Consider the following 13,277-nt stretch of genomic DNA (forward strand, 5'->3'; position numbering starts at 1 on the left):
GAAAAGAGAAATGGCACATATGGTGACGAGGATCACGATCCTGACGTCCACTTTGGGGGTGAGCTGTCTGCGGTAGTAGGTGTAGTAGTGCTGGTAGTACTCCTCGGGATGGTCCAGCATGTAGTCATAATCCCTCCGAGTGTCCTCATCCTGCACACATTTTAGGTTTGCTTTAGTGCAGGTTGTAAAAGCTCGGCAAAACACCCAGGGTTGGAGTGAAAGTACTCCAAAATTGTAAGTTCTATAGTGGGCTTTCTCTACTGAATTTTCAATTGTATTATTGGGCTGCAAATTGGCTAAAATTACATTTTGGCTCATGATGATTGATGTATCTTGGTGTCACTTGGAGGCGCAGTCATGTTCCCCATTTTCTCCTGTTGCTTTGTTGACTGGTCCAGGTACCACGAACCCCTCTGGCTTTACCAGCAACCCCGTGGTTGTCGCAACCCTTAAGATATGGTTTCAACTTTGTTTAATTTTTTTAGGCTCCCACGGACGGTGTTGACTCCACTGTTAAAGAATCCAGTGTTTAAACCCGCACTTACTGACATCATCTTTGTCACGTGGCAGGAGACGGGACTTAGCAGTACATTTTCAAAGATCTTTATAAGGATGGGGCCTTTCAGTCTTTCACTGACCTGGTTACTGAGTTTGACCTTCTATTCTCTCATCTTTTTCGATATTTTCAGGTGAGGAACTGTGCTAAGCTTTTGTTTCCTAACTTCCCTCAACTTCCACCTGAACAACCGTGGGGTGAACTTTTACAACATGCCCCATCACGAAAAGCTTTAATTTCTAAAATGTATGATTCTATACAATCTTTTAATAGGAAGCATTACAACATGAATTGGGTTTGTTTTTTGATGAGCACTGGTAGGACTGTGCACTGAGGGTTATTCATACAACTTCTACCTGTGCTCGTTTGACACTGATTCAATTTAAAGTTGTAGATGTCATTATTCTAAGACCAGGCTGTCACGATTTTTCCTATTACAGATGTTGGTGATAAGTGTGGAATTTTACCCTATGATCTTGCACATGTGGTTTTTTTTTTCTGTCCAGCCTTGGCTAAACTTCTGGCAAATTTGTTTTGATGCTGTGTCTAAGGTTCTTTCCAGAACCATAACCATATCATCTCATGTTGGAATTTTTGGTCTCCCTGGCGATTATTGTCGTTATTCAGCTAGGGAACTGGAGGTTATAGCTTTCACCTCTGTCGTCGCCAAACGACACCTCCTCCTCAACTGGAAATCTACAACTGCCCCTTCACACACCCAGTGGGTCAACGATGTCATATCCTTTTTGAACTTATCCTTTAAGATATTCAAAAAGTGGTACTTTGACCAAATTCTTTAACAAGTGGCAACCTTTTATGGACTTCTTCAAGGTTAATCCTCAACCACCCCCCATCACCCCCTCCCCATTTATGTTGTACTTATTTAAAATGTGTGTGTGTGCGTGTAGTTACAGTTTTATTATTATTGTTGTATTTTTTTTTGTTTAATTGGTAAATTAGCAAGTAAAAAAATGGTAGTGTATATGACTGTTGTATTGTAAGCCTTTACATATGTCTGGAATGTTTTGCTTTTGATACACACGTCAATAAAAATATTTTAAAAGTTAAAGTACTAGTGGTATCAGTACTAGGGATCGATATCAGCGACTATTCAAGAGTTCAGTACTCGTATAGGTATCGGTGTGTGTATGGGGGGGGGGGGGGGCAGTATCAAACATCCTTACTCTTAACAGCAAATAGTCTCAGATTTTGTATAACCAAAATAAGACATTTGCAAACATTGTCTTTTACTTTGGAATCAACATTTTTGCCTATTTACTGACATGTTGCAGACCAAACCACTATCTCAATCCTATATATAATATAAATATAATTTTCTGCACCCATACACTATTAGACATAATGACCTGTCTTTGAATTAACGGGTGGCAATTAAAAAGTTGTATTTATCCAATTCATCGAAAATATATATTGACAGTGTAATTAATTATTAAAATAATAAATATTTGCAGCCCTATTATTGTGTCTCATTACATATGCCGGAGGTAGAAATAATGTGGCTGGTGTCTACCAGAGATTAAAAACTATATATATAAAAAATCCACATCATGATTAGTGACCAGTTCTCACAGTTATTGGTAGAATTACTATTATCATAATATTGCTGAAAGCATCCTGATGCACGTTTCACTCATTATTAGTTGCAAGAACGATTGAACTACAATGAATTCAATTTTCATGCATGCAAGATCCAAAATTGTCACAACAAACCACCTGACAATGAGCTCTTTTCTCATTGGTCACAAGACTGTAAACAGGAAGTAGGTTGGCTAGACTAGAGACTCATGATAAAATAGCGCAGCACAAATAACATAAAAATGAGCAAAGTTGCCATTTTTTTTTCATAATAACAATTACTTTGATGCTAAACACATCAGCAACTGGCTATGTATCAGTAAACTGCTTCATCCCTAGTGTTAAGTATAATGTAGTGTAGACACGTTTAAATTTTTTCTAGACACTTTGACTTGAGTAATTTAACAACAGGTAATAACGAAATTAAATTTGACTTTATTTGACGATTTGTGATATAACAAGTGTTTCTGTTCCGTTTGCAAAGGTAATTTATTTCAAATAGTGTATGTAGTAGTAGTAATGTTATGTTCAGGTCCATGCCACATGTACTGTATGCTAGTCTGCCCATGTGGCACTTTCCTACTGGACAGGCTTCGAACTGAATCTAGTTTTGCAACTACTGTGTTGCCAAACAAACACACATCTACGATCAACTGACTGTTTAATTCTAGATTGCCTTTTTCACATCATTCATCTTTTTCTTTGCAAATAACACGTGACTATCTTCCTGTTCCCACGCTAAAATATTTAAACAAATCACAGCTGCTTACAGTCACTAAACTTTCAAGTCAACATTTCACTTGTACACCAACGAGATCCAACATAGATAATGACAAACAAAACAATGGCAATGCAAACCAAACTAACTAACTGAGCATTGCTATTTTAATATATTCTTCGGAAGAAGCATCCCATATTATGACAGGTGTTGCGGTTGAGCCAAACTACAGTTTAAGAAAACAATCAAACCAATTGTAATATATCTGAAAACATATCGGCCGAGGCGAAGTGAGGCGACTGAACATGTGTTGCAAAATAACGGAGGAACTGAACCGACCTTTAAAGTCTCGTACGCTGTAGCAACGAGCAGGAACTTCTGATGGATTGACTCCAGAGTCTCTCCCTCCGACCCTGGATCTCCAGGTCTGAACCGGTCCGGGTGGTAGCGACGGGCCAGCTGCCGGTAAGCCCGACCGATCTCGGTCTTGGAGGCCTCCCGTGTGACCCTGAGCACATCATAGCAGACCTCCGTGCCGCAGTACAGACCCTCCACAAGCGCCCAGGCCGCCGGCAGTGAGGACGTGGACAACAATAGCGCGGAGAGCCACCACCAACACCGCACTGCGGACCCACCACCACTTTCACGGTAGAGCTCCGCTGGCGTAGCCATCTCCACGACGACCGGTGGCTGTCAAGGCACAATCTGCGGTGCATGCGCGCATGCGCAACAGGTCGGGCATCTTTGATAGTTTGCTACGGCAACTACACTAGGACAAACCATAGATAGCTATGCCTCGGACGAAATACGTAGGATGCCAGTGCGCAGATTGTACAGTACGTCAGTGGTTCTCAGCTTGATTCTGCAATTATTTATGTCAAGTTTCAAACAACTATAAAAAATTAGAAGAAGTAGTGAACAGGAACTGGACATTTACCAGTGTTTATTTTTTACACTAATATAGAAAATAGTAGCCACAAAAGCAAACATTTAAATTTTTAATCATGATATTTTATTGGTGTACATTGTTTTCACATCCATACAGCAAATCACAGATTAGTTGAAACGTTGACATTATCTAAAATGTCCATCAGTTCTTAGCGGTTACTGTTTACCATTCACAGGAACAAATTCTAGCTGGCTCCAAATATAGATGACATCATTTACCAAATATAACCTTTGAGGACATATTTCAACTATTGATTATAAAGCAGTCTGGCACATTCAACTGATGCCTTTCTAGACTTCACTGTACTACTATACATTTTAAAAAATAATTTGTAAAATAAAGGGTGTCTTTTTTTTTGGTACTGTGTTTAATGTACATTGCTCATACATATAACGATTACATTTGGGGACATTCTTCAGTCAAACAATCTGGTGTGACTTTGAATGCGTATTGTGTACTGTCAGACAAATATAAAGCAACGGCATGTTGGTACGCACATGAAAATTACATCTACCAACCTGCATCTATTAAATGCTCAACAGGTTTGTACGAATACTGTATCTGGCCAAAGCTGACACTCTAGACTCTAGAGTCTAGAGGAAGGCTTGCCATTGCATACAAACCAAGTTTAGCTCATCAAAGGTGCACTACCAGGTTTTGCCAATGATACACCTTAACAAATAGCTTGTCTTCAGAATACAAATGAATAAATTAATTTATTTTACTCTCAGCTACTCTCTCAAGTAAAACAGTGGAGAGTGTTTGTTAAGAGTAATTAATTTATTCCATCTCTATGCTCAAGTTCTCAAGCTCAGGTCATTGAGGGCTGCAGTTCTGCTTAATTTGGAGGTTTCCCTCTCCTAACACATCTGAATCAAATAATCAGGATCATTATCAAATTTGTGCAGTTTACTGATGAGCTGATCATTTGAATCAGGAGTAGGAGTAGTGGATGTGGGAAAGCTTGTGTTGAAAGAGGATAACCTCCAAAACCTGCAGTATTACGGCCCTCGAGGACCGGAGTCTGAGACCTATGCTTCTAAATCCTGGTTCACACGGCAAGATTTTAAAATTGTCGGCTCGATTTCCAAACTCTGAGACACACCACACGTGAAGAGAAAAAATCACGGGAATAACAGTTTTGAACATGCCGTGTGTGGCGTGTAGCCACACTGCACAATCAACACACCACACACGAGCCGAGTTCATTCATAAATGTGACGGGAAATCTCGCAAAACCTCTCGAGATTAAACCTCGATACTTCCTGGTTTACAGCCGAAAAAGTAGCATGAAAAGAAAAGGCGTTGTTTAAAGGAGTGTAAATAGGCTCTGGGCGGCAGCGCGGGTTCGCGTCCCATCCGGAGACCACGTTGTGTACGGACTTTCTGCTGCGTGATGACTGTTTTGATTTTCCCCACCGGCTTCCTCGCCGGCTCGCTTTCTGATTGGCTGCACGTTACTGTCAATCGGTTGCGGGGTAGTTTTTCCTCGGGGCACACCGCACACGGAGCGAAATCGGGCCAAAATAATCCAACTTGTTGAATATCCCAGATTTCAAGTCGGAGGTCCTTCCGAGCACCGATATCGAGATGCGCCCTGTGTGGTATCGTTTGTGTGTCGGCACGTCCTTGCGATTGTCGGGCCGGGGGAATTCGGGACGGAAATCGGGCCTATTCTCCTGCCGTGTGAACCAGGCTTAAACCACAAAAAACAATAACAACAAAAAACAGGTTATCAAGAGTTCATTAACAATTTCAATGGAGTTCACTATTTATGTACCTAACCTGTTTTTCTGGACCAAGATTTGAATCAAATACAATATGCAGCTGCTGCAGCAGCACTCTTGCACTCTTAAGCTTCTTCTTTTTTTCACTCTTAAAATATCGGCTAGTTCAGCAACTTGACACACGTTTGTTGCACTGTGCATCTGTCTGTTCATTCATCCTGAGCAGTTGATTATGGAGGTAAATTTGGTGCAAAACTAACTTGTGCAAAAAATGTGTACCTGTAGAAAAAAGTCTAAATTTGTATCTGTAAAAGTCGTGATTTGTATCTGTAAAAAAAATGTGTGCCTGTAAAAAAAAAAATTGTGTCTGTAAAAGAAATGTGTACCTGTAAAAAAAAAATTGTGTCTGTAAAATAAATTTGTACCTGTAAAAAGAAAAATGTGTATGTGTAAAACAAATTTGTATCTGTAAAAACAAATTTGTACCTGTAAAAGTCATGATTTGTACCTGTACAAAAAGTGTAAATTTGTATCTGTAAAAGTTGTGATTTGTACCCGTAGAAATGACAACTTGTAGTCAAAGAAGTCGCCACTAGGTGTCAGAAGTGGTTTTTCTGCTGCTGTCCAGTGGTGAGTTTTGCACCATATATCTCGCTACAAAAGGTGCAAAACTGATTCGTACTTGTAGAGCGCTGTGATTTGTACTCGTAGAAGAAGAGGGCGGGCTCTGGAGGATTTGGGCGGGCTAAAGATCAACCTCATTGGTTGAGCGAACGACAGTGGGTTGAACTCAAATGACGCCCATGCACAAGTCCGCAATTCCGAACAAACAGAGTAGCCACACTAGTTTACGCGTCATTTTGGAAGAAGAGGACGTCCCAGGCGTGAACATTTCAACATGGTTCAATATACAAACACCGTGTGGAACAGCTTAAATGTTGGTTGACATGCAGAGCACTCCAAGTGGGCAGAAAGAAAGAAGTTTTAGTATGAAGGTAAGATTTATTGTACAAACATAGCTCGTAATCCGGTGCTAGCTAGCTCGCTCATCTCATGTTGTTGTCACGAAAACTGAACACATTGAAGTCACGATTTTTATTTCAAGATTTGAAGCCTACCAGTGTAAACATACGATCAATAGCTTGTACCTGTAAAAAAAATACCTCATAAACTGCTGCTTAGTGTTTAGATGTGAAAATTACTATAGAGCTTGAATGTTTTACAAGATAACCTAAACTTATAACCAAAAGTGGACAGTACTCAGCTACTTGTATTTGACTAACATTATATTTAAGCATCTGTACTCTTATTATCATAATAAACTGAAAACAAAACGTTTTTAACTAGGTCAAATGTTAGTTTATTTATTTTTAATTAAATGAGAATCTCATAAGTTTCAAAATCTTGCTCAAAAGGTGGAGACAACTGCTGGAGACACTGCTTAAGCATCAGTGAAAAGGATGACCCACTCCATCAGCAAGCAGCCAAGAGACAGGAGATGACACCTGGGAGTATTCCATCAAGCCGGATTATGGAAAATTAGTTTGCAGATCTTCTGCTGATGTGAATGTAGCAGGCTGTGGTCCCCTCCCCCACCTGTGGCAGTGGTCAGTCTTTTTTTCTGGTGGCTACAATAATGGGCAACATATATTATTATTTACAGCTCAACACCTATTTAGTCTTATTTTTTATATATATTGTTATAGGCTACTTGCCGACTTGTTGCCATGGTCGCTTTTGGCTACTGTTGAGATGTAACAGTGAAGAATGAATATGTAGGTCAATTTGAAGTGCTTTACATTAAATCAATAATTAATAACACGATTAATGTGAAATACACATCTAACATGAAACAATTATAACATATTTAGTCTGTCTGCTTTTTTTTTTTTTTTTGCCAATGATATTTCCCTCGTCTTAGTGATAGCAGCAGTATTGCCTTTTTTAATGAGTCTTGAATTCCTCATACAGCTCTATTAATAACTTTTGTTCTGTTTGTGAGAAGAATACTGTTCTCGTCTTGGATGGATGCAGAAATGGCTCTTTTGGACATCAAATAAAACATTTCAAATGATGCACAATCTTGTTTATTGAATGATACATGTTGTTATTTGATCTGACTATTTCAAATAACTCTCAATATGGATTAAATTGTACTCCTGCAACATTTCAAACTCAAAATTGGAAGACATTTAGAAAGCATAATTTCTTCACTTTCCCAAAGGTGATTGCAGTGAAATTCTCTCAGAACAGTAACCAGTGTATCAAGGATTCTCATTTGTTGGACTTCACAGCCACTTTGAAGCAGGTTTGATGTCACACCATGTGCCACCGTCTAGAGATGGATCAAGAAGTAGCTTTGATTGACTGCATGCTGGCATCTGTGCAAACAGAATGGTTGGGTCAGCATACTCATACAATAAAAAATAATCATAGCTTCCTAGCTGGGTCATTATCAAAATACAGCCACTGATATTATACATAATCAGTTAAATGTTTAGCTTTAACTTGTTAGCCAGAAAAAAAACGAAGATTTTGTCACATCTTGATAGACACAGACATTGTTTATAAACATTCCTATTTGCATTATTTTTATTTGGCTTCAGTGTTGAAAGCAAATGTGTATGTTTAAAAGTGTAAGAGCCTTTTATTTTAACTGTTTGCAAAGCATACATTGCAAAAATACTGACATTTATCAATAAACTGTAATATTTAAAATAAAATGATTAAATACAGAGGATAAAGGGTTGAGGTTAAAATACCTGTAGCGCTTAAAGATCCACTCGCAGTAAAATACAATTCAGTAGTTCACCGTATAATTTCATGCAGGGAGATCGCGGCATACTGTCACGTACGTTGTGTTACGTGGAGTTATGTAGAATATTTATACAGTAAATAAAAAAAGCTATCTAGTTTTATACTCGAGTAAATTGTGTTTTACCATTCACAATCTGTGTTTCTAAAGGGGTCGCCATTGTAGAGTGACGTCACATTGTAGTCCGTCGGTGAAATCGGGGTACTTTTTCCCCCCGACTTTGCAAGTACACACTTCCTGGTTTGAAGTCGGAAAAGTCCGACTTACGACCATCCTCGAACGCAGCATTAGACACAAAATTCGACACAATTTTACCCTTTCAATAATATGAGCAGAACGATTTCACTTTGAATGCACTTTTTAAATAATGTTTGCTCTTGTCATGTTCTGGTCTCTCAGGCTGTGCTTTCAGGCATTGTTTGTTTTTATTTTGCAGCAGCAGCCTGACAGCTGGGTGGCGCTGTGATGACACACACACCTGCCACCCATTTGCAATTAGCCTGCCTATATAGAGGCAGCTGTAGCTAAAGCAGCAGTCGGTGTCGGACTATTCACTTGCTTTCTACGATAGCCCAATAATAGTAACGATTTCTAGCTCTAGTACCACATCTTGTCTTATTCCTCCTGCCTCACCTCATTTTTGTAATTACCATAGTTTAGTGATTTTTTTTTTTTTAAACTGTTGTTTCTTTCCTCTGTTGTGGCAAGCTCATTTTGTTACTGTTACTTCCGTGATCAGTATGTGCACTCATCGTCTTAAACTTTTGATCAGCTGATAAAAAGCCCATTTCAGTTGAGTTTTCTTTTTTTCCACCCCTTTTTTTTCCTGAGAGCTCAGTATTGTTCATTTGGTAATCTTACCGATTTGTCATGTCGTCATCATTGCTCTTGCTTTCTTATTTATTTATTTTTTATTTTTTGTTTGTGCTTATTAATTCACTTAAAACCTATTAAAAATCCCATACCGTTCACCTAAACCGAATACTTCAGAATCCAGCTCGTCATGAAGTTTTCAGAAGACCCGAGGAAGGATCAAAGAAAAGTGAAATCCAGCACCGACCAGACATTAGTTGAGTTGTTTTCAATAAATTACTTTTTAAAGTGCTTTTTTGTCACAGTCCCCTTTCTTACTTTTGTATATTGTAGCTCTATTTAAAGCCTCATTAAGATCCAAATATGCAAAAGGTAAATTCTAGCTATGTTTCAACTGGTCTTAAAGGGACAGCAATGTGAAAAATCTACTTTTGTAGCGCTTTTAGCCATGTTAAAATGCTAATTCCTCACCAAAGTGGTGTTTTCCTCGTTCACCACTCCTATGAGAAATTCTAGGTCAATCTGCTCTCCAAATACCAGCCCCTCGCAACTTGAGAAAACGAGCTTTTTGCACTCTTTGACGTCATTAGGAGCGGACCCACCCCCGCACTACCTCTGCGGACTAAATGCACACCCACTTTCTCTGAGACCTTCATGGAATAATGACAAAAGTTGCCTTTATCAGTAAACATTCTGTCCAAATGAATTCAAAGCAATAAATTATCCTTCACATTTGCAATGGCAATTGGCAATCTTAAAATCTCAGAAAAGGTTCTGGCTGACACAAGTAATACAAATAATTAGCATAAGTACAGTGCAATACAACTGTTTAGTGCAATTTGTGCTGACATTAACTACACAATGTTTTCAAACTACGTACAATATATTTGTATAAGATACATATAATGAGGTCAATGACGGGCGCCCATTTTGTTAACAATTGACGGGAAAAATTAACGCTATTTTGATGTTTATTTTTATAGACAATTCTGATTGACTGAAATGCATGCCTCTACCCAGGGCCCGTTTTTCCTCCTCCTTTTGCCGCTTTCTTAATGCAGTACCTGAGGGCTTGGACCTTTTCATTGTAAAGGTTTTTGATGTATAGACAACAGCCATCCATCTATCAAAAGCGCTAACACTCTGAGATGATGCGCGACCCCTCCCCCTACGTTTCACTGTAAACAGCAGCAGGCCAGATTCAGGGTGCTAGGTCATGATCTCATATTTATTTGGACTAGAAGTAATAAAATAATTATTCTATAAAATATATATGCGGTATAATAAAACGTATATAAATAATGTAATGTAGTAATGTAAAACAAATCAAATATATATGCTCCATAACATTTTGTAACATCCTCGGTTGAAATAAAGGTGGTCTCTCCAACTGATGGTTTACAACTTTTATTAAACCTTCCTTTGTGTGAACACACTGTACGAGCTACAATATAAATAAACAAAAATTGCCATTAATAACTCAAACGGTATGTTTTGTTTATCCTTTTACCGTATTTAAGCCATATACTAGAGTGACCATATTCCCATTTCCAAAAAAACAGGACACTTGCCCCCTTGTGGTACCAGTTGCAGTTACACAGTATACTTCACCTCTTATTAGTCACTCAATGCCAACCAGACATTTTCATGAATTTATAAAAAACCCTGACGCCCCAACAGGACGTAGGAAAATGATTCCATAGGAGGACACATTTGGTCACCCCACCATATACTATAAATTAATTGCCTTAAATTATTACCTTTTATAGCCTTGACAATCTCTTGAGTACAATTAATATTCTAAAGAAACATTTTAACCTTGCCTGTTGCCTTTATAAATACCTTTAGACAAAAATAAACCATACAGAAATACAGATTCATTGTCAATAAAACAGAATCTTGAGCAGTAGCATTGCTAAATATTTACCAAGGAGCGTTAGCACACTCCAGTGGACGAAAACGGTAACGTTTTACTATTAAGTAAATTACACAATGAACATGAAATATAGCAACATTAGTTACACAATGAAACATTGCTCCAATACGAACCTCGTTCCCTTCTCAGCCAGGTACTAAAGAATAATTTGCTGAATTAGTTGTAAACTTCAGTTTTCTCTGATTTCCTGTGGCGCGCACACGTCTTCTCTGCACTTGTTATAATACAGCAATTTGCATGCCTCGTTTTTATTGTTTTATTTTGTTTAACTTCTTTATATTTGACAAAGTGTTAGATCAGGTTTCTCTCTTTCTCAATTATGGCCATCTTGCAAGGTCGCTGGAAAAGCTGTCAGCTGGATGATAACTGCCTGACCTCCAGTTATAATGGCCATAGACCATATGCTTAGCCACTCACACATACACACTCACTCTAGTCATCTGTCATTTCATGTGACATTATGAAGAGCTGCTACAAACATGTGCTTTTGCTGTTATTTCAGGGGTGAAGAGTGATAAAACTAGTTTGCTAAAATGAGACTGAAACAGGTTGAATAAGTATACAAACAATGCAAACGTGCCCTTGTTGTTGTTTGTGGGTTTAAATGTGGATTAATTTTGAAGAGCCTGTTTAGCAGGTTGTTTTAAAGAATACAAAAGTCAGCTTCTTTGTCAGAGTTTTCAGAGCAAGATGGGGAACATGTACTCAATCCCTGATGGTGAAGTTGACCGTTTTCAAGACTTTCTGCACTTTTCTCTCTTTTGTGTTCTTCTCACAGTGTAACAAGGGCATTTCTGTCAGCAGGTGATCCCCTGAGGATCGTGATGATTGGAAGAACTGGAGTTGGAAAGAGTGCGGTCGGGAACGCCATCGTGGGGAAAAAGTCTTCCGCTCTTCAACAGGAACACAGTCAGTGGCAAAACACTGTGAGGTGGAGCGGGCTCAGTGTCGGCGAAAGACTCATATTGTGGATACCCCCGGGATTCTAAACACATTTAAAGATCCTGAAAATGTTTGGAGAGAGATTGCCAAATGCATCCAAATGACCTCTCCCGGTCCCCACGTCTTCCTGCTGGTCGTGCAGATAGGCAGGTTTACGGAGGAAGAGGAAAAAAGCGTGGGAGCTTTGGAGAAACTGTTTGGTCTTGAGGCATCCTGCTACATGATCGTTTTATTCACACGAGGCGACGAGCTGAAAGGAAAAAACATACAGTGACAAATGCCCATCCAAAACTCCAAGAGCTGATCTACAGATGTGGTGGCCGCTTCCATGTCCTCAACAACAAGGAAACCTGCAACAGAGCTCAGGTGGTGAAGCTGATTCAGAAGATCGATGACATTGTGGCAGCAAACGGAGGCAAACACTTTACTGAAAATATATTTGAGGAGGCAGAAGAGACAATCCGGAGGCTTGATCTTGACAGACCCAAGGGCACCAAGTGGGCATCTTTACCAATGCCACCTAATCTCGCTCGGGGTCTATCCCAGTAGGGATGAACAAGAACAGCATTATCTGTGTCTGTTTAACAGTCTAAATTATCTGTATCTGAACCGGTATTTGGAGGAGGCGGGGCCTAAACCATAAGTGTCCATGGTTTAACCGAAAATGGGTAAAACTGAAAAACAAAACAAAAAAAAGTTTGAATTTGATATGGATTGATCAAAAGTTGCTCTATTTTTTTGTTTATTTTAAAAATGATTGACAAAAGAGCCTAATTAAGATTCAAATTAATGCTTTTGATCACAAAAGGACAATTTTTTCAAGTTTCAACAAGTTTTTATAAACTCAGAAAATGTATGTGTATGAATGAATACTCACAGAACAGTCTGAAAATTGAGATTCAGTGTTTTTGATTATAATAGTAAAGGAACTATTTACAGAACATAAAAAAAATAAAAATAATTCAGAACAGGAATATTTTTAAATGTATGAATAAATATTTACCGATCAGTTTGAACATTTATATTCATTGTTTTTCTAGTAACAAAACTATTTAAAGAACATGTGTTTTATAAACTTTTTTTGTTTTTGTTTTTATTGAGAGAGAGATGGACGCCACACGATACTCTCCATAAATGAGGATAGTAACGTAGATCGACCGATAAATGGAAAGCTTCCGGCTCGGCTCCCTCGACTGATACAGAGTCCGCAGTGGATGTAAGTGCA

General features: G+C 38.7%; 2 protein-coding genes and 2 long non-coding RNA genes across 4 annotated transcripts in view; 2 read left to right on the plus strand and 2 right to left on the minus strand.

Annotated features, from left to right (window-relative positions):
* The window catches only part of dnajc25 (DnaJ (Hsp40) homolog, subfamily C, member 25), a 7,632-nt gene extending 4,054 nt beyond the window's left edge, over positions 1-3,578 (minus strand). The window contains exons 1-2 of the mRNA XM_086096975.1: positions 3,210-3,578; positions 1-150 (exon numbers count right to left, since the gene is read on the minus strand). The exon at positions 1-150 is cut by the window's left edge and continues 3 nt beyond it. Coding sequence (XP_085953101.1) covers positions 1-150; positions 3,210-3,542 — 483 coding nt within the window. The 5' untranslated portion in view covers positions 3,543-3,578. The remainder of the gene's footprint in view (positions 151-3,209) is intronic.
* A 2,744-nt stretch (positions 3,579-6,322) lies between these two features.
* LOC147162183 (uncharacterized) lies at positions 6,323-7,621 on the plus strand. Its single transcript, XR_015097285.1, has 2 exons — positions 6,323-6,541; positions 6,962-7,621. It is a non-coding gene; the product is annotated as an uncharacterized LOC147162183 (long non-coding RNA).
* LOC147162184 (uncharacterized) lies at positions 7,618-8,532 on the minus strand. Its single transcript, XR_015097286.1, has 2 exons — positions 8,309-8,532; positions 7,618-7,927 (listed from the first exon to the last, which is right to left on the minus strand). It is a non-coding gene; the product is annotated as an uncharacterized LOC147162184 (long non-coding RNA).
* A 3,268-nt stretch (positions 8,533-11,800) lies between these two features.
* On the plus strand, positions 11,801-12,601 carry LOC147162185 (GTPase IMAP family member 4-like). Its single transcript, XM_086097330.1, is given in 4 exon segments — positions 11,801-11,828; positions 11,915-11,992; positions 11,995-12,318; positions 12,321-12,601. Coding segments are annotated over 4 exon segments (711 nt in total).
* The last annotated feature ends 676 nt before the right edge of the window (positions 12,602-13,277 follow it).

The sequence above is a fragment of the Leptonotus elevatus genome, chromosome 15 (genome assembly GCF_054856555.1).
Source record: "Leptonotus elevatus isolate MCC_2025b chromosome 15, RoL_Lele_1.0, whole genome shotgun sequence".
Classification (NCBI taxonomy): domain Eukaryota; kingdom Metazoa; phylum Chordata; class Actinopteri; order Syngnathiformes; family Syngnathidae; genus Leptonotus; species Leptonotus elevatus.